The 22,518-nt window shown below is 46.6% G+C and overlaps 1 protein-coding gene across 1 annotated transcript; it reads left to right on the plus strand.

Moving 5' to 3' along the window:
• The first annotated feature begins 3,050 nt into the window (after positions 1 to 3,050).
• On the plus strand, positions 3,051 to 20,836 carry LOC131855412 (poly(U)-binding-splicing factor half pint). Its single transcript, XM_059206685.1, has 10 exons — positions 3,051 to 3,344; positions 9,732 to 9,900; positions 10,521 to 10,577; positions 12,097 to 12,221; positions 12,984 to 13,078; positions 13,623 to 13,826; positions 14,623 to 14,763; positions 15,306 to 15,576; positions 19,567 to 20,055; positions 20,534 to 20,836. Exons 1-10 carry the CDS (start codon positions 3,336 to 3,338, stop codon positions 20,762 to 20,764), a joined length of 1,791 nt encoding a protein of 596 aa, XP_059062668.1. The 5' UTR covers positions 3,051 to 3,335; the 3' UTR covers positions 20,765 to 20,836.
• Positions 20,837 to 22,518: the final 1,682 nt, after the last annotated feature.

Below are 22,518 nucleotides of genomic sequence, written 5' to 3' on the forward strand. Positions count from 1 at the left end.
AATGCGCGGTATGATCTGCACGCACTCAAGACCACGTCTAAATACATATCCAACTATTTTGCATCTCAAGTTCGTGCAAATAAACAAACGGTCATAGTTGCATACTATTTCTGTAGCGAGTTTTCCACGGTTTTAGCAGTTTATTAGTAGCCTCGCTGCCTACCGCAAAATGTATTTATGTCATAATAGTTTCTCTATCATAGTACCCACAGTCCCACACGTACATGTGGAGCAGGACTCTTTTTAAATGGATGGTAATGGAATGGTGCAGCCGCCTGTGCTGACGGTTTATACCGGCCGGGCACCCGTCGAAGATAATAAGAGGAACATGAGATCAGATCAATTGGCTCATTGCGACAATTTCATCAGGAATTCATCACGGTGGTTTACAGAGAGAACCTCATGGAAGTCGACCTGCCATAGTACATACATTACCAGTAATGTAGTTATTAGACCATGTTGGTTCCTATAAAACACAACATGCAACCACGACATTGAAAGCAAAAGCATGGCCTCGGTAGTATAGCAGTTCAGCACACCGCCTTACATCTGATAGTCGCGGGTTGTAGTCCTCGTAGGCTGAAAACTTACGTATTCATTAGTATGATTGTTTGTATTGGTCTAGGTGTTTTCTATATATATCATTTTGTATTTTATTTGAAATACGAATATTGTGAATTTACAAAATGCAAAATATTTTCAATAAATATATAATAATTTAAAGTTAACAAATACTATAACAAACCGCCTCTAATTCTACTGAAGGAATAATATCTCCGCCAGGAAAGGTAACGCGAGTATCACAGGTCTTCTTAAATTATTGCGGCTCATCGCTTGCAATTATACAAGGCGCAGATCCGGCCGCATATGGAATACTGTTCTCATCTCTGGGCCGGAGCACCACAATACCAGCTACTTCCATTTGACCGCATTCAGAACCGAGCAGCCAGAATCATTGGTAATCAACGTCTATGTGACAGACTCGACCCATTGGCTTTGCGGCGAGATATTGCATCTCTGTGCATTTTCTGCCGCATATATCACGGGGAGTGTTCTGAGGAATTGTTCGGATTAATACCAGCTGCTGAGTTTCACCACCGTACCACCCGCCAGAAACTGAAATACCATCCTGATCATCTGTATGAATGGCGGTCTTCCACAGTACGGTTTTCTAGAAACTTTTTGCCTCGCACAACCACATTGTGGAATCACCTTTCAGCAATGGTATTTCCGAACCGATACGATATTGAAACCTTCAAGAAAAGAGCTTATTCCTTTTTAAAAGGCCGACAACGTACTTGCAATTCCCCTGATGTTGCGGGTGCTCATGGGCAGCGGTAATCACTTACCATCAGGTGAGCCGCATGCTCGTTTGTCCCCTGTTATAAAAAAAAAAATTAATGTTGTGATAACCGAAATTCATAGTATAGTACCTACGTAGACAATAAAAAATAAATATATAAGCAGGCAGATGAGTATTAGTGAAATCACACGCTGTATTAGTCAATATTATATTCAAATACAATAACCAGTCCTAAACTTTATAAAAACTCGAGCGTGGAGCAGTCTAGTTATAGTTAAGTATAAATTATGCGATGAAACGCTACTCACCCCCTGCGGATAAAATTATTTGATTTATTTGTTTGACTTTAGATCATATTTTTTAAACAAGCAAGGCCCCTTTTTCTGTTTTTACACCGAGAGCCAGCTGTGAGTATAAGAACGGCCCCAGTTAATACAATTATATGTTGTAACACACGGCTCTACGCGTATCAACGTAGATAATAATATACCCTGAATTAGTCACGATTTCTAATTGTATTTTACTATCACAGCTCCTGTAGACTATCCGTGTTTATCACAAAATAAATTTGATTGACAATGTCGCTGTGACGAAGATGAAGTTAATAAATCACACTCTCTGAGCTTAACATGCATTCCACACAGGTAGGTAGTTACATAACAGTCCCTATATCACTCATCACAATCTGTTATAAGATCAAGTGTGATACGGTCGTATACATTTTTTTTTAATTCGATGCCGTCATTATTTATGTGTAAAATCAAAATTTTTCTTAAGAATTTCGTTGTTAAAGGATGTAAAGACCACAAACCATATGGTAATGGTAATAAAAATAAAGACACGTAAAGTACATGTCATATTTTGTTGTTAATAAATATTACAGTCAAAAATAATAATTTCTTTATTTAAAACTAACTAGTATTTATATAATAAAGTTTAGCGTCTATATTGTTACCGCTATTATTTATGTTTATGTTGTGTTCTTGTAGCAGCAGCGGGAAAGAAGGAGGTGAAATGATGAGTCCAGATTGTTGTTATGTACATATTTATAATTACGAAATATTTACAATGAATATATAGGTATGTACAAGAAAGTGATTCGGTCTCGAATGACAGGCTTGTTATTCTTCTTGCCCCATCGTAACTAGGCAACGGTGTTGCCGCACGATGATAGTAGATTCGCCACAAAAGTAATAAAATAACAATAACGGTCGAAAGTTTCCATATCTTTTTGATTCAGAATAAAACTTACCGTGTAAGTATTTAATTACAAATATTATTGCCACATTTTGAAAATATAGATTATCTATAATTACATTGACAAGACACGAATGTGACAAAATCCATTGGCCTAATCAAAACAAAAAGACATTTTGTTCCCATTTTGAAAATTTAGTCATTCATATTATAAACGCTATTTTTACAATTACATACCTAAAAATTTATTATTACATAAAAATCCCGCTAAGCCACCTTCAATTGATAAACAATTTAAAATAGCTGTAATTTATACAGTAACATTGTGTTTTTCACCATATAGCATTCCGTTAACAATTTTAAAATGAACATCTAACTCTCGGTCCATTGTTTCTCAGTAACTCTATGGTTTCTCTAAATATGTCGTCTTAAATATACATTTGAGGTTAGTTATTTTTAAAGAGTAAAGGAAATATACCAACAGAAAGTTATTTAATAATTCTTAAAGATGGCAACACTGCTCTGCTAGTCTGAAATAATTGACAAATCCACTTTCTGCCGAACTATAATATAAAAAATTAATAAAATAACGAAAAACTAAATAAAGCCAGGGCTAGTAGTGCTGGTACCCAAAGCCGTAAAACCATAGATAAAAAAAGCCAACTATTGTGTGTAGTCTTTTTTTTATCTGTGGAACACGAAAATTGTCCAAGAATATTCCATTTCGTTATCGTTCTTTCGTTAATTTGTGATGTCTAATAAACAATTATAGTATACATTTACTGTATTAGCCCATAATTAGACTTAAAGTTTTTAAAGTGATCAAAAACAAATAATGGAATTGGTAAGTATTTTTTTCTATAACAATGGTTCTACCGCCTTCAGATATAATAATAATAACCTTTTTGACACTAAGCTGCGACTACCTATATGTTTAGGAACATAAAGCAATTACCTGATTCTCCTAATGCGTAACTTCGACTATGTAAATCAGTACACAAAGTATCAGGTCTTAACTTAGAATTCTGAAATATGCACCACACGTGTACTATGTTTCGTTTTCAAAAGGGATCAGTCTAAGTAAATGATGTGATTGTCTTTTTTCTCTTATTAACTTAGAATATTCCGTTATCGTACCTATTGTTGAAAATCTGACATGTGTTATGTATATCCTACTAATACCCTTTGTGCCAAACAACTTTTATGTAGGACATTGGTATTTAGACAACGAAATCTAAACTTGAAAGAGTTTTTAACAGACTCCTTTTATTTTGATTAGTTTCCAACCATATGTAAATTGAATGTGTAGTCAAAGAGATTTACCATCCTTTACATCAGTGGCAATGAGGGTTGATTAGGGCCTCTTGTAGTCTGAGCTTAATGAACTCATGCAAGTCTACCTATATGCATTGACTTGCTTGTGTCCTTAAGGTAATGCACATGTTGGACAATATACCATTGCTACAAAAACAAGTACAAACATTAATTATAAAACTACTTAATGTGATATTGTTGTGTTGTCAGATGAAACCTGTAGACTTAGAGATTTTATTTTAGCTATAAAGCTTCTAAATATGTAACATGATTGGAATTCACTATCATAAAATGAGATTATACTGTTGTGGTGAATACAACAACAGTGCAACCTCTATATAACATATCTTAGACCGACCTAACCTCAGTATAACAAACCTCGATATAACAAATATAACAAATATAACAAACCTCAATATAACAAACCTCAGTATAACAAACCTCTATATAACAAATTACTTGATATAGTGTATATTCCCTTCTGACTTGTGGATGTTTTGTGTAAAATAATCATTTAATGTCTATATTATTATAAATACAATAGCCTGTTTTTTAATCTCGGAGACTAACTGGAAGCTTATAATACATCACTATAAGAATTTACGACCTGATAAGAATTTGGTCAATCCAAATACAATTGCCAAAATCTCCTTATTGATCTTACTGTACTGTCTCTCTAATCCATCCTGCACAACATGAGCAATAATTGCCGCTAATCCTACTCAGATGAATCACATATAAAAGAATCACTCTAAGAAGGCTTCCTGTTCTCTATCACCTCAGCTCCATGACCTTTTAGATTTTAATAGTCTGTTATTTTAGCTTTAAACATCCACGTAACACATTTTTCTAACATATACTTATTATATTTTTGGTTTATAAACTGAACTAGAGAACATCCATCAATTTGGTCTTATTTTGGATATCTGTATTTCTGTTTTTTTGTGTTCTTTTAAGTTTCAACATACTTTTTTTCCGTTGCATGTGGACAAGACAATACTTTGTTTTTGTAAATGTATTCAAGTACAGCTATAAATAGTTTCAGAGAAAGTGGGTCTCTCTCTGCCTCGCCCCTCTTTCAATTATGATCCTTGTCTTTCCAGTTTTATTCTACTTACGCGTTTAGAATAAATAAAAAATATTATATTGATATATTATTTGTTTATATTCTTATTTCTTAGAGCCGTGCATATGGATGAGTGCACTAAGCTGTCAAATGCTTTAGAATGGCCCACAAGAGCTATATAAAGTGGTTTACTACATTCCTTGTCCTATTATTTGTTCTATAGTGTGTATATGGTTGATAGTAGAGTAATATGGCCGGAAACCCGCTTCTTCTATTGGCTGGTTTTTATGTATCTGCAGTACTATTTTGCTCAGAATAATTGATAATAAAATATTGTAGATAATAAGCTATTAGGTCTGTAGTTATTTATACCTATCAGGTTGTCTTTTTTATACAACAGTATCCAAGTCTATACAACGACTCTAATATGGTGCTCTTATGAGGCAAAAATTTACCCAGTACAAACCCAGAAAATCTCGCAAAGTTTCTTTGCTCCTTGGAGCTTTATAGTTTCTCTTGAATTTCTTTAACCATCGCAGGCGGATGGAGGCCTTATTTTTATTTCACTTATACCCTCAATATATATAATTATAAATTCACTTTCTGTTAATACATAATCGATAGATAATAATATGTAAATAAAATGATAATAATAATACTTTATTTGCCAAATGTAGGTAAACAATATGTTGTTGAGATCCGTACATTAACCTGCAGAGAGTAAGAGGTTTACAAAATTTCAATTTGTAGGTACAATTATTATATACTAGCTGTACCCGCGACTTCGTCCGCGTAAAATAGTGACCTTGACCAAATAATGAAAAAAATATTTAATGACCTAACATTGCACCTACCCTTTCAATCCCCTTACAACCCTTTTCCACATTAAAAAGTACTCTATATCCAATCTCAGGGTCTAGATTGTGTGTTCCAAATTTCATTTAAATCGGTTCAGTAGTTTTCGCGTGTAAGCGAGATCGAGAGTATAATATAATATTAGTGAGGTATTTAATAAATAAACCCAAACAAAGCCAATGGAAAAAGGTTCATCATTCTAGCTTAAAAAGTCATGAATTTACATAAAACTTGATCCCCTATTTTATTTTACCCCTTGAGGGTAAAATTTGTAATATTAGTAAGTATTTAATAAACTAACTCAAAAAGCCAATAAAAAAGTCTCATCATTCTAACTTCAATAATGACGAATTTACATCAAAATCTTCATCCCCTATTTTTTGTTTACTCCCTTAAGGGATTTTTTTTACAAACTTTGAATGTCATATTTATTTATATTTAATCAACAGTCCCAAAAATAAGTTTCAAGTTTCTATCTTCAACAATGACGAATTTACATAAAAAAAATTATCCCCTAATTTATTTTCCCCCTTAAGGGAAACATTTTTACAAACTTTGATGGTCTATTTATTTATATTTAATCAACAGCCTCAAAAATAAGTTTCAAACTTCTGGCTTCAAAAATGACGAATTTACATAAAAACTTTCATCCCCTATTTTATTACCCCCTTAAGGGTAACATTTTTATAAACTTTGATGGCCTGTTTATTTATATTTAATCAACAGCCTAAAACATCAGTCTCTAGCTTCTAAAATGACGAATTTACATAAAAACTTTCATCCCCTATTTTATTACCGCCTTAAGGGTAACATTTTTATAAACTTTGATGGCCTGTTTATTTATATTTAATCAACAGCCTAAAACATCAGTCTCTAGCTTCTAAAATGACGAATTTACATAAAAACTTTCATCCCCTATTTTATTACCCCATTAAGTGTAAAATTTTTATAAACTTTGATGGCCTGTTTATTTATATTTAATCAACAGCCTAAAACATCAGTCTCTAGCTTCTAAAATGACGAATTTACATAAAAACTTTCACCCCCTATTTTTTTTTACACCCCTAATGGTAAAATTTTTACAAACTTAGAATGTCATATTTATTTATATTTAATCAACAGCCTCAAAAATAAGTTTCAAGCTGCTAGCTTCAAAAATGACGATTCTTCCATACAATCTTTCATCCCCAATTTCAACCCTTTACAACCCTATTTTCGCATTAAAAAGTGGCCTTTCTTAGGGTCTAGACTATCTGTGTACCAAATTTCATTTAAATCGGTTCAGTAGTTTTGGCGTGAAAGCGAGACAGACAGACAGAGTTACTTTCGCATCTAGACACGCGGCAGCGTGTCAAGCCGAGTTTCAAGTAAACTGGCCTGCAGCACCGTGTGTATATTTACACGAACCATTTGGAGCCACTTTTGACCCCCTCATAACTCAAAAACTCTTTCACACAAACCTGTCAAATTTGGTTCATATATTGAGACTTGCGAGATAAATATGTGTTCCAAATTTCATAAACATATCTCAAACGGTTATTTAGATATTAATGTCCAAAAATCGTCATTTTTATCACTGATCAACTATAGATCAAAATTATAACCCACTTCCAGATGACCTAGGAAGTTCAAATTTGGTATGCAGATAGGTAATTAGGTGAATATAAAGGAAAAAATCTGAAACTGGTAAATTGTTATCATTTTACTACAATTTTTCACTTTAATTGATTCTATTTCAACTTATACTGGACGAATACTAAAATTCTATGAAAACGTCGATAGCCACCAATTGACATTGATCCCTGGCGAAAAATCTCATCTTGTACTGGACGGAAAGTAATATTGTATGAAAACGTCGATCATTACCAATTTACGTTGACCCCTTCACATCAGTGTCGATAACTAGCAAACTTCAAATATTGCATTGAGCGGTAAACACTAGTTGCTATAATTTAGATTCTGTCTAAAATATACTCGTACTTATAACTAGGAGTATAGTCGAATTTCGTATTTATTATGTTATTAACTGAGATTTGGTATTAATTATTGTTTCAATATTTAGCGCACATCGATAGTGTAAAATCATTATTTTTATAAATAATTATTAAATAATAGGCATTTCGGTATAGGGCGCCGCGGCGGCGTGTGGGAGCGGTGCGATAAAACTCAATGTTTTGTTTCTCGATATCTAACCTATAAGGTTGCGATTTATGCTACGAAATTCATAGCTTTCTTAAATTATACTTATATATTTGTGGTTATATTATTATTACATTATTTTAGTAAATACGTATGGTATAGACAATAGTTTAAACCAAAAATTAATAACAATTTTAGTATAGTTATAAGTAGGAATGTATAGTTAACTCGAGAATGAGAACTCATTGGTAACAAATTGTTTTCTTGAGAATTCAATAGATAACAGTCAATTTGTTACATAATCGTCTTTACGAACTATAACGTGTCAATACGAAGTTTCAGATATTAAATAATGTATATGTTGATAGAGAACAATTCCGTATTTGCTTAACATACGCTATTACTATCCACAAATCACAAGGCCTTAGTTTTGGCAGTCCTCTTCTCAACATAGCCTCCTCTATATTTAATAAAGGGCAGGTTTACGTTGGACTCTTCAGAGTTAAAACCTTAGATGGAGTACGTCTTAACAATTTAGATCCAAGTCACGAGAGCTCTATTGTAGAGTACAACCATCTGTGGACGTTATACCGCCCCGATTTGCCCAAAAATTCCTGATACTGAATTGGCATTGCACTTGAACATTTAAAAGTTACAAGAAAATATAGAAAATAACACAAAAAAAAGACAATTATACCCCGTAAATATACGAAATACAGTAATTTATCAAAAATAATTTGGTATTAATTTAGTTATAAATAAGTACCTCGTATAATTTATGTACAAAAAGTAATGATATCCCATCAAAAACATAAATGTGAAATGATAGCCGAGTTTAATATTATGATATATACCTTGATTGTTGACTTCTACGACAAAAGAGATGAGATCTAAATGGGTGCCAAGTTCAATGGTCTGTCCTGAAATGTATTTATAACAATATAAAATATCATTTCTTCTTATAACTTAGGATAATATACTGTAGCCTAAGGTCTAACAGCTAGTTTTCATATACGAAATATACTGTAGCCTTCGCAAGTTCTAAACATGTTACTTGTCGGTTCCTATTTTATATTATACTAACTAGCAATCGAAAGTAATAATTGGTATATGAGAACTGGCCAAGTTAGACCTTAGGCTACAGCATATTATCGTAAGTTATAAGAAGAAATGATATTTTATATTGTTATAAATACATTTCAGGACAGACCATTGAACTTGGCACCCATTTAGATCTCATCTCTTTTGTCGTAGAAGTCAACAATCAAGGTATATATCATAATATTAAACTCGGCTATCATTTCACATTTATGTTTTTGATGGGATTTATAATATTAGTAAGGAGTAAGGATGTTTATTTAAATAAAATCATTGTACTACGTCATCATATAAATAGTCATTAATTAACTGTCTTTACGTCAATGTATCATTCAGGAAAACGCCAACCGTGTAGTAAGTTTTACCAATCGATTTTAATGCTCTTGGAAGATTATTATATATTTTAGGTTTCATTCCTAAAATGCTATTACACGACAAAGCAGTTTTAGCTGGAAATTTAATGGAATTACACAACGAGAGTAGTGCCTGGCAAGTTTTCGTAGTAAGGTTAGGAGGGATATATAGTTTGACACGACATTTTACTGTGTTGGCCAGACCCGAATACGGCTCCTCTTGGACATAAGTAATTTGGATGCATTATTTCTACTGTGTATAAGTTAGATCGTTTTTTGTGTATTAAAGTGATATACTTGTGCCACACGTGACTTTAATGTCACTATAGAGTCATGTCCGATATATATATGTATGGTGAAAGCGGTAGAGAAGTAGGAGCGTGAGATTGTGACCTCACACCGTCAGTTGCAGGGCGGCGAGAGCCTGACGCTGCCGCCGCAGCCGCTGCCACCGCAGCCGCTGCAGTCGCTGCAGTCGCTGCAACCGCTGCAACAGCTGCAACCGCTGCAGCCGCTGCAACCGCTGCAGCCGCCGGCGCCGACCGCGCTGCCCGCGCTGCAGCCGCCGGGCGCGGGTGAGTATCTCCGGGAGCCCCCGCCCCCCCCGGAGCCCCCGCCCCTGCCCCCCCGGAGCCCCCCGCACTGACGCGCGCTGTGCTCGCTGTTGCAGGGCCGCCGCCGCCGCGCAGCCGCCGCCGTCGCGCGCCGCCGGGAGCTCCTCTCGCGTCTTGCCTTAGATAACTTAGCCGCTCGTAGCTCGTTCCGAAACCATCCTCAGTGATCAGTGTTTCTGCTTTCTGTTTCAGACTAGTATTTGTAAGTTAGGTTATTGGTATACGCTGAGTCGACTCCGGCTGCGGCGCCGCCCTCCCTCCGCCGGTCTCACAATGTACCTACTTCATTATACTGCATCGCCCCGAGTGCGCGGCCGGTGTGCGAGCGTGCGAGCGTGCGAGTGCGGCCGATCGCGACGATGCATTGCGTGTGTTATGCGAACGATAGATTGTCGAGTGGTCGGATGAGTCGGATGAGCGTGCGAGAGAGAGTGAGAGGGAGCGTGCTAGGGAGCGTGCGAGGCGACGGACGGTCGCGACGGTCGCGGCGGCCGCGACGTGTGAATGCGCGCGTGCGTGCGTCCACTGACGAATACGTCCCTACGCACCCGGCGACGCCTGATTCGATGTTGTATTTGCAGGTGGTTTCATCGCCGCGCCCATCTACGACTTGCAGCAGGTCGGAGATGTATTCACAGGTACTTATAAATTACACTTCACTAATACTCGATGAATCACGTGGTCGAATCGATGTAGGCCGGCTCTTGAACGGGTGCCGCTCGTGAGTTGATTCCGATCGTTATAATTGATATATACTGTCACTGCAGTAACTATATATTTAAAAATATGAATCATTAGTTCGTGCTATTTGACAAAATGTTTTTTATTATTCGTTTGACGGCCTCGGTGATTTAGCGGTGATTATTCTAGGCATACATTGACTCTACGCTGTGTGGAAGTCGCATATACAGTTTGCACGGTTAACATTAATTCTTTTTTGTTTTATGTATTATGGTGACTATTAAATGTACTAAATAAACAAATGAACAGCTCATGAATATGTGGCTTCCATCCTCAGATACAGTGAGTTGGTGTGCCGCCACTCAGAAGACACACAAAGAGCTTTTGTTGTACACAAACCACCTGATTGATACTTCAGGTTAATATTTAATTTATAAGTTTAAGTTATAAGACTTTGAAAACGTTGAAATCTATTACTATCCAGCCAATGTTCATGTTTCCAACCACATTTAAACAATTGATATATTTTAATGGAGTCTAAGAAGTGCACCTAATATATTTTTATGTTATCTGTTACTGTTCGTTTGACTCGGGTTCAGTTTAGGTCAAAACATAAATATTATTATTTGCGGTTTCTGATTATTAGGTACAAAAAATATATTTCTCTACAAAAATACTCGTTTACTAACCATACAATATCTCTCAAAATAAATCTTGTATTATATCTCGTATACGAGGACTGCCTTTTAAGTTGTGTCGTTTGAAATAATAATAGACAATCTAATTGATTATTTTATTGTTTTTCAAAGAATTCTCCGCGATACTTACACTTTTGCATGCGTTCAAACCTATTTTTAAAACATTTATTCCACTCCAGAAGTGGGGGTAGTCGAAATGGCCGATTAGTATGCGTCAACAGCTTCTTCGGGTGAGCTGAAACGTTGACCATGAAGCCTTTGCTTAATTTTGGGGAACGTAAAAAAATCGGCAGGCCTTAAGTTAGGGTTGTAAGGCGGATGATCTAAAATTTCGATATTTTGGATGTGTTCGGACATTGTCGGTGCTGCGGGGCGCGGCTCGAGGGGGTGCGGATAGCACCGGACCTCACTTCTGATCTCGCCACCGAATAATACACGCGCGCTCATTATTCCATTATAATTATCTGTATTACTTATTTCAATTATTATACGAAGTTACAGTCCAAAAAAAGCTTTAATTTAAAAGTCATGAGTGTAGGACCCTACAGGGTGCTCGAAAACATCTTTGTTCGGCGGGCGGTGTGCGACGTACGTATACGACGTCATGAAGTGCCTTGTCGAAATTCGGTGATGACTTGTGGCACACGAACAATGGTATACCAGTGAGCGGTAACGGTCTTGCGACCTTCTAGTACGACAGTGGCGACGTTCGAATTCTAAATTCGAAAAGATGTGTGTGTATGGTGTGTATGGTGTGTATGGTGTGTCTCCGGTTCAGGTCCGGGCGCGCGCTGCCCCACACTGCCGGCCATCCTGGGGGGCTCCCTGCCGCGACTGTCGGCCGAGCAGGCGGACGCAGTCGGACGAGCCAAGAAGTACGCCATGGAGCAGAGCATCAAGATGGTAACTACCGCACACGACAAACAAACAAACAAACATACATACATACATACACACTCAACTCTGCCGCGACTGTTTACTGTTGTTATGTTAATCTACAATTCCATACAATCTTTCTTGTCCTTCTAACCCATTAGAACCCTTTTTTCTTGCATAAAATAAAATAGCCTATGTTCTTTCTCATGGTCTAAACTATCCGTGAACCAAATTTCATTTAAATCTGTTCAGTAATAGTAGAGTAAACTATATCGAGTTTCCAACTCAAAAAGATGACAACGTAGTAGAGACTTGTACCATATTGTTCCAATTGTGAATATAGCACTTTTGCAATGTATGTTACGCATTACATTTATGAAGGGCATACAACATGGCTATGAAATTCTTACATGCTGCCTGCGTTTAAGACTGGCGCCTCCTTATATTGCTTTGACCTAAATAGTGGTGGAGTGTAATAATAATAATAATCTCAGGACAATTCACACAGCGCCATCTAGACCCAAGTTAAGCTAGCTAAAGCTTGTGTTATGGGTCCTAGACAACTGATACAAATACATAGATAATTTTTTTTTTCGTAAATACATACATATTATACATAGAAAATACCCAGACCGATACAAACAATCATACTCATGAATACAAATGTATGTGCCGTGCGAGGAATCGAACCCGCGACCATCGGACGTAAAGCGGTGTGCTAGACCGCTAGACCACCGAGGTCGTCAAATGTTGTGTGGATCAGTTGTTAATGTAAGAATGTCGGTGCAGGTGCTGATGAAGCAGACGTTGGCTCACCAGCAGCAGCAGATGGCGTCGCAGCGCACGCAGGTGCAGCGGCAGCAGGCGCTCGCGCTCATGTGCAGGTAACAGCGGCGACCGTCGCCCGCCACCACCGCCGCCACCACCACCACCACCACCACCATCACCACCACCAGCAGTGTGCGACTGTGATGACAGCGATACCGGAGGCTCCCGCTCACGCTGGTCGAGCCGATGATAACTTAGCTGAAAAGATCTGAGTCGCAATAATTAACTAAAGTTATTAAATAACGACAGAGTATCCAATTCCTTTTTATAATATAAATATTATATAATAATAGCTGTGGCCGCTTATAGCCGCTTATATATGAGAATAACACATAAGCTATTTATGTGTTATACTCTTACATAAACTACAATACTGTAAAGTTTCATCAAAATCCGTTTAGTAGTTTTTGCGTGAAAGAGTAACAAACATTCATACTCACAAACTTTATTGTTTATAATATTATAAATAATTGTAATTGCAAAAAAGCCAGTGGCTAACCTGATGGTGAACTTACTATTATTAAGTAATGTAAGTAATATTAAGTTTATTTGAATAAATATTATTTCAATTGAAACGTTTGTGTTTGTGTTTGTGTACAGGGTGTACGTGGGCTCGATATCGTTCGAGCTGAAGGAGGACACGATCCGGCAGGCCTTCCTGCCGTTCGGGCCGATCAAGTCCATCAACATGTCGTGGGACCCCGTCACGCAGAAGCACAAGGGGTTCGCGTTCGTGGAGTACGAGATACCGGAGGCTGCGCAGCTCAGTCTCGAGCAGATGAACGGAGTCATGCTCGGCGGAAGGTGACCACACCCCACATTTTATAAACAACACAACAACACTATACATATAGTGTGACATTGTATTTCAATTATAGTTTAGTATAGTAAATAAATGTATGTCCATGTTTCTTTAAAATGTACTCAATACTAGCAGATCCGGCCACACGTTGATGTGGCTAAGCTATAAGTTGAGATGTAACCTATCGTATCTTTCAAGTTGGATCAATTTGCACACAATGTGCAAATCAAATTTGTAATCGGTTCAGTAGTTTAGAAAAACATCGCGAACAAACAACGTGACAAGTAATTTTTATATATAATTATGATGATGATGATGATCTGTAACAATTTTTTCTATGAATATAGAAACATTATATTTTTAACTAATAGATGTATGTATTATCATGATTATTTGAAAAATATCAGGACTAAAGATAAGTTGATACATACATCACACATGTCATGTTAAATTTATATTCATATCACAATTAAAAGATCTTCGATTTTCAAAATATGTGGACTGTATTTCAATGTGTTTGTTATTGTATGGCCCGGCCGGCCGGAGTGGGGTTTTGTTGGTCGTTGCGCCGGCGGTGGTTCCTCGTCGGTGGCGTGCGTCAGAGAGCGCGGTCGAGATCCAACCCGCCCTTTACGGGCGCCCGAGCGCGTCATCGCGAAAATAACATAATATATCAAATACAAATGGTTGTATATGGCATGATTGATAATGTTACAATACGGCATATTGAAATAACAAACACTCGACGTATATACAGACTGATCGCACTAAGTATTAACACCTAAATGTTTGTTGCAGAAACATTAAAGTGGTGGGTCGACCGTCGAACATGCCTCAGGCACAAGCGGTCATCGACGAAATACAAGAAGAAGCCAAACAGTACAACCGCATCTACGTCGCCTCCATACACCCCGAGCTGACCGAAGACGATATCAAAAAGTAAGCACACGTCTTATATAACAGGTTGCATAAAAGGTACACCGAGCCGAGACATAAAACTATCCATGCTAACGAACAACTTTTGTTTTACTACTTTTTCTGTTACATTACAGTTACACATATATATATATATATATATTTAAAAAAAAATAGTTTCAAAATTGCCCTATCTTATTTCAATGTTTCTTTGATATTTGTGAGTCTTATTAAATAATTTTATTACTGTAACAGTAACCCAATTAACTACAATCCTCTCACTTTATTAACTTCTCCTCAGCTATACTCACTAGTAGTCCACAATTTAGAGTTTTAACTTATTTCTAATTCTATTGCATTTTTTTATGATGAGCTTGAGATGGCATCCATGTGATTAAAAGCGTCTCGGAACCGAGGTCGCGGGGAGCGACGGTATACGGTGCGCTCCCCGCGGTCTCCGTCGGGAGACGTGACACGTGACACGTGACACGTGACACGTGACACGCGACGCGTGACACGCGACACGTGACACGTGACTCGAGACGGGGCGTGGTGTCGGTCCGCAGCGTGTTCGAGGCGTTCGGGCCGATCACGTACTGCAAGCTGGCGTACGGCGCCTCGGCGCACAAGCACAAGGGCTACGGGTTCATAGAGTACGCCACGCTGGCCGCCGCGCTCGAGGCCATCGCCTCCATGAACCTGTTCGACCTCGGCGGCCAGTACCTGCGCGTCGGCCGCGCCATCACCCCGCCCAACGCGCTCGCCGGGCCCCCGCAGGCCTCCGCCATGCCCACCGCCGCCGCCGTCGCCGCCGCCGCCGCCACCGCCAAGATACAGGTGAGGCCCCACCCCGCCCCGCAGGCCTCCGCCATGCCCACCGCCGCCGCCGTCGCCGCCGCCGCCGCCACCGCCAAGATACAGGTGAGGCCCCACCCCGCCCCGCAGGCCTCCGCCATGCCCACCGCCGCCGCCGTCGCCGCCGCCGCCGCCACCGCCAAGATACAGGTGAGGCCCCACCCCGCCCCGCAGGCCTCCGCCATGCCCACCGCCGCCGCCGTCGCCGCCGCCGCCGCCACCGCCAAGATACAGGTGAGGCCCCACCCCGCCCCGCAGGCCTCCGCCATGCCCACCGCCGCCGCCGTCGCCGCCGCCGCCGCCACCGCCAAGATACAGGTGAGGCCCCACCCCGCCCCGCAGGCCTCCGCCATGCCCACCGCCGCCGCCGTCGCCGCCGCCGCCGCCACCGCCAAGATACAGGTGAGGCCCCACCCCGCCCCGCAGGCCTCCGCCATGCCCACCGCCGCCGCCGTCGCCGCCGCCGCCGCCACCGCCAAGATACAGGTGAGGCCCCACCCCGCCCCGCAGGCCTCCGCCATGCCCACCGCCGCCGCCGTCGCCGCCGCCGCCGCCACCGCCAAGATACAGGTGAGGCCCCACCCCGCCCCGCAGGCCTCCGCCATGCCCACCGCCGCCGCCGTCGCCGCCGCCGCCGCCACCGCCAAGATACAGGTGAGGCCCCACCCCGCCCCGCAGGCCTCCGCCATGCCCACCGCCGCCGCCGTCGCCGCCGCCGCCGCCACCGCCAAGATACAGGTGAGGCCCCACCCCGCCCCGCAGGCCTCCGCCAGCCCATGCCCACCGCCGCCGCCGTCGCCGCCGCCGCCGCCACCGCCAAGATACAGGTGAGGCCCCACCCCGCCCCGCAGGCCTCCGCCATGCCCACCGCCGCCGCCGTCGCCGCCGCCGCCGCCACCGCCAAGATACAGGTGAGGCCCCACCCCGCCCCGCAGGCCTCCGCCATGCCCACCGCCGCCGCCGTCGCCGCCGCCGCCGCCACCGCCAAGATACAGGTGAGGCCCCACCCCGCCCCGCAGGCCTCCGCCATGCCCACCGCCGCCGCCGTCGCCGCCGCCGCCGCCACCGCCAAGATACAGGTGAGGCCCCACCCCGCCCCGCAGGCCTCCGCCATGCCCACCGCCGCCGCCGTCGCCGCCGCCGCCGCCACCGCCAAGATACAGGTGAGGCCCCACCCCGCCCCGCAGGCCTCCGCCATGCCCACCGCCGCCGCCGTCGCCGCCGCCGCCGCCACCGCCAAGATACAGGTGAGGCCCCACCCCGCCCCGCAGGCCTCCGCCATGCCCACCGCCGCCGCCGTCGCCGCCGCCGCCGCCACCGCCAAGATACAGGTGAGGCCCCCCCCCGCCCCGCAGGCCTCCGCCATGCCCACCGCCGCCGCCGTCGCCGCCGCCGCCGCCACCGCCAAGATACAGGTGAGGCCCCACCCCGCCCCGCAGGCCTCCGCCATGCCCACCGCCGCCGCCGTCGCCGCCGCCGCCGCCACCGCCAAGATACAGGTGAGGCCCCACCCCGCCCCGCAGGCCTCCGCCATGCCCACCGCCGCCGCCGTCGCCGCCGCCGCCGCCACCGCCAAGATACAGGTGAGGCCCCACCCCGCCCCGCAGGCCTCCGCCATGCCCACCGCCGCCGCCGTCGCCGCCGCCGCCGCCACCGCCAAGATACAGGTGAGGCCCCACCCCGCCCCGCAGGCCTCCGCCATGCCCACCGCCGCCGCCGTCGCCGCCGCCGCCGCCACCGCCAAGATACAGGTGAGGCCCCACCCCGCCCCGCAGGCCTCCGCCATGCCCACCGCCGCCGCCGTCGCCGCCGCCGCCGCCGCCGCCGCCGCCACCGCCAAGATACAGGTGAGGCCCCACCCCGCCCCGCAGGCCTCCGCCATGCCCACCGCCGCCGCCGTCGCCGCCGCCGCCGCCACCGCCAAGATACAGGTGAGGCCCCACCCCGCCCCGCAGGCCTCCGCCATGCCCACCGCCGCCGCCGTCGCCGCCGCCGCCGCCACCGCCAAGATACAGGTGAGGCCCCACCCCGCCCCGCAGGCCTCCGCCATGCCCACCGCCGCCGCCGTCGCCGCCGCCGCCGCCGCCGCCACCGCCAAGATACAGGTGAGGCCCCACCCCGCCCCGCAGGCCTCCGCCATGCCCACCGCCGCCGCCGTCGCCGCCGCCGCCGCCACCGCCAAGATACAGGTGAGGCCCCACCCCGCCCCGCAGGCCTCCGCCATGCCCACCGCCGCCGCCGTCGCCGCCGCCGCCGCCACCGCCAAGATACAGGTGAGGCCCCACCCCGCCCCGCAGGCCTCCGCCATGCCCACCGCCGCCGCCGTCGCCGCCGCCGCCGCCACCGCCAAGATACAGGTGAGGCCCCACCCCGCCCCGCAGGCCTCCGCCATGCCCACCGCCGCCGCCGTCGCCGCCGCCGCCGCCACCGCCAAGATACAGGTGAGGCCCCACCCCGCCCCGCAGGCCTCCGCCATGCCCACCGCCGCCGCCGTCGCCGCCGCCGCCGCCACCGCCAAGATACAGGTGAGGCCCCACCCCGCCCCGCAGGCCTCCGCCATGCCCACCGCCGCCGCCGTCGCCGCCGCCGCCGTCGCCGCCGCCGCCGCCACCGCCAAGATACAGGTGAGGCCCCACCCCGCCCCGCAGGCCTCCGCCATGCCCACCGCCGCCGCCGTCGCCGCCGCCGCCGCCACCGCCAAGATACAGGTGAGGCCCCACCCCGCCCCGCAGGCCTCCGCCATGCCCACCGCCGCCGCCGTCGCCGCCGCCGCCGCCACCGCCAAGATACAGGTGAGGCCCCACCCCGCCCCGCAGGCCTCCGCCATGCCCACCGCCGCCGCCGTCGCCGCCGCCGCCGCCACCGCCAAGATACAGGTGAGGCCCCACCCCGCCCCGCAGGCCTCCGCCATGCCCACCGCCGCCGCCGTCGCCGCCGCCGCCGCCACCGCCAAGATACAGGTGAGGCCCCACCCCGCCCCGCAGGCCTCCGCCATGCCCACCGCCGCCGCCGTCGCCGCCGCCGCCGCCACCGCCAAGATACAGGTGAGGCCCCACCCCGCCCCGCAGGCCTCCGCCATGCCCACCCAAAAAGCAGTGTAGCATTAGATGAAAATAGCAGAATATTATTTAATAACAATGACATAGTAAATAGATGAATAACATACACACATGAAATTCATACTATGGTCAAGGCTTATTTGATAAGGATATACAAAGACATAATAGATATAGACAATATAGCACCACTAATATTAAGACAAGAATTTGACAAAGTAGTGACTAGTGTTCAAAATGTCAAAGCAGCTGGTAACGATGATATATACAGAAATTATTAAGGGTATAAATAATTGTATAGTACCAGATAAATTATATGAAACAGGTAACATACCAAAAGATTATTCATTAAGTAAGACAGTAACACTCACAAAGAAAGCAAATACATTAAAATGTGAAGAACATTAAGCTGACTTATCACATATTTCCAAAATATTTTTAAAAATTATACAAACATAATAACACCACATACAGCATTTTATAGGGCCTGTTTTAGAAGGAACAAAGGGACGCGGCAAGCAATAATAGCAATACGTTCAATATTAGATTGGGAGGGAGTCTCGTATTGCATTCATAGACTTAGAGAAAACCTTTGATAATGTAAATTGAAAACAAAAATAGATTACAGAGGAGAATAATTAATCAACTTTATAAAAACCAAGAAACTATAATAGAATCAAGAAAAGAAACCGAAAGAGTTAAATATCGGTCATCTAACATTACTTTAGCCATTTTGTCCCTACTATGTTTAATTTTAGAATACCATTTTTGCCCTACCGTATATTACAATTTTCAAAAATCGTATGTTCTGTTTTTTTTTACGTGCGATACGAGCCACTCGCGGCGGATCACGGTCCGCCGGGAGCGGCCGTCGTCGTGAGTACGGAGCTGGATGTATACGGAGGAGTGTGCGCAGGCGATGGACGCGGTGGCGAGCAACGCGGTCGCGCTCGGCCTCACCAAGCTCAACGCGCTCGGCGTGTCCGCCGCCGCCGCGCTGCCGTCGCTGGCCGCCGCGCTGCCCTCCGCGCTGCCCGCCGCGCTGCCCGTCACGCTGCCCGTGGCGCTGCCCGTGTCGCTGCCCGTGGCGCTGCCCGTGACGCTGGCGGGCGCGCTGCCGCCGCCGCCCGCGCCCCCCGCGCCGCCCGCGCCGCCCGCGCCCGCCGCGCCGCGCGACGCCGACCCCGACGACGGCGCGCTGGTGGCGCAGGCGGCGCTGCAGCGCAAGCTGCTCGAGTCCTCGCCCGACACGCTGCAGCAGCAGGAGTCGCTGTCCATCTCGGGCCAGTCGGCGCGCCACCTGGTGATGCAGCGCCTCATGCGGCGCCGCGCCTCGCGCACGCTGCTGCTCTGCAACATGGTCTCCGCGGACGAGGTGGACGACGCGCTGCACCACGAGATACAGGTGCGCCCCGCTCGCCCGCACACTCCGCACTCACCCGCATCATTCACTCTAGACGGACCTAAATGATATTACTAGCTACGACCCAATTTCAATATTCTCAGATACACAACATAAAAAAAATAAAATATCTTTGAACACACCATAGATCCTTATTAACATAGTTTTCCAGGCGAATCTACATGCCATATACACTGACTTTAGCAAAGCTTTTGATATCGTCGACCACAATATACTTCATTAATAAATTAGAACTCGCTGGTATATGTGATTCTTTGTTAACGATGCCGTGATTCCTAACTAAGAAATCGTTCACAACTCGTTATACTACATGAATTTAAGTCCAAATCGAGAGTAGTGCCTTAAGGTGTTCCTCAAGGATCCCATCTGGGGCCCTCGTTCCTTTTCTTTTTTTTTTTATTCTTTAATGATCTTTATGAACGCATCATGTCATCATATAAACCGATCCGGTCGTGCGCAGGAGGAGTGTTCGAAGTGGGGGCGCGTGGAGCGGCTGGTGATCTACAACGAGCGGCAGAGCGAGGAGGACGACCCGGCGCAGGCGCACGTCAAGATCTTCGTGCAGTTCGCGGGGTCCGAGGAGGCGGGCGCCGCCGCCGCCGCGCTGCACGGACGATACTTCGGAGGACGCACCGTGCGCGCCGCGCTCTACGACCAGGACCTCTTCGACCACGGGGACCTCTCGGGCTGAGGTCCCCGCCCCCGCCCCCCCTCGCCGCGCTCTACGACCAGGACCTCTTCGACCACGGGGACCTCTCGGGCTGAGGTCCCCGCCCCCCCCCCCCCTCGCCGCGCTCTACGACCAGGACCTCTTCGACCACGGGGACCTCTCGGGCTGAGGTCCCCGCCCCCGCCCCCGCCCCCCCCGCCGCGCTCTACGACCAGGACCTCTTCGACCACGGGGACCTCTCGGGCTGAGGTCCCCGCCCCCGCCCCCCCTCGCCGCGCTCTACGACCAGGACCTCTTCGACCACGGGGACCTCTCGGGCTGAGGTCCCCGCCACCGCCCCCACGCCCCCCCGCCTCGCTCTGCGACAAGGACCTCTTCGACCACGGAGACCTCTCGGGCTGAGGTCCCCGCCTCCGCCGCCCCTCCCCCCCCCTCCCCCGCCCCCCGCCGCGCTCTACGACCAGGACCTCTTCGACCACGGGGACCTCTCGGGCTGAGGTCCCCGCCCCCGCCCCCCCTCGCCGCGCTCTACGACCAGGACCTCTTCGACCACGGGGACCTCTCGGGCTGAGGTCCCCGCCCCCGCCCCCCCCCCCCCCGCCGCGCTCTACGACCAGGACCTCTTCGACCACGGGGACCTCTCGGGCTGAGGTCCCCGCCCCCGCCCCCCCTCGCCGCGCTCTACGACCAGGACCTCTTCGACCACGGGGACCTCTCGGGCTGAGGTCCCCGCCCCCCCCCCCCCTCGCCGCGCTCTACGACCAGGACCTCTTCGACCACGGGGACCTCTCGGGCTGAGGTCCCCGCCCCCGCCCCCCCTCGCCGCGCTCTACGACCAGGACCTCTTCGACCACGGGGACCTCTCGGGCTGAGGTCCCCGCCCCCGCCCCCCCTCGCCGCGCTCTACGACCAGGACCTCTTCGACCACGGGGACCTCTCGGGCTGAGGTCCCCGCCCCCGCCCCCGCCCCCCCCGCCGCGCTCTACGACCAGGACCTCTTCGACCACGGGGACCTCTCGGGCTGCGGTCCCCGCCCCCGCCCCCCCCGCCGCGCTCTACGACCAGGACCTCTTCGACCACGGAGACCTCTCTGGCTGAGGTCCCCGCCTCCGCCGCCCCTCCCCCCCCCTCCCCCGCCCCCCGCCGCGCTCTACGACCAGGACCTCTTCCAAAAATTGTATGCGAGTATAGTACAAAATATGCTGTTGAACTTTAGTAATCCAAAATTCAGTGACGGTAGTGGCTTCTCGACGTCCTTGAAAGTGATGGTTGACGACTGTCACTGGATTTCGTATCGATTACACGTTTGTATATTGTGTTTTAAATATAACTAAGTATTGCGCGACGAGTGACTGTAAGTGTAGTGTGAGTGCATGACTACCCGGTCGCCGACGGACCACCACTCCTCCCTGAACTGTGACGTATCGCATACTATTGTCTGTGTCGACCGTTAATTTTAAGTTGTAAATGTATTATACGAGTATAATTAATAGTTATTATTAAGAATTAAATCTTTTATTCTCACTTTGACTTTTGATTATTCCCGTAAGTTTATTTGAATAAATGATTTTCTATTCTATTCTATTCTATTCTATTCTATTCTATTCTATTCTATTCTATTCCTTACATTTGTATATTCCTTATGTCATAAAGCGACAGTAACTCGGTCTGTCTATACAGACATACGTCGCGCTATTAAACCGAAACTACTGGACCGAATTAAATTTAAATGAAATAGGTTCAGGACTGGCTACAATAACAATAAAATATGACAT

Source organism: Achroia grisella, unplaced genomic scaffold (genome assembly GCF_030625045.1).
Source record: "Achroia grisella isolate CSIRO2021 unplaced genomic scaffold, CSIRO_AGI_Agris_v1 utg1387, whole genome shotgun sequence".
NCBI lineage: Eukaryota > Metazoa > Arthropoda > Insecta > Lepidoptera > Pyralidae > Achroia > Achroia grisella.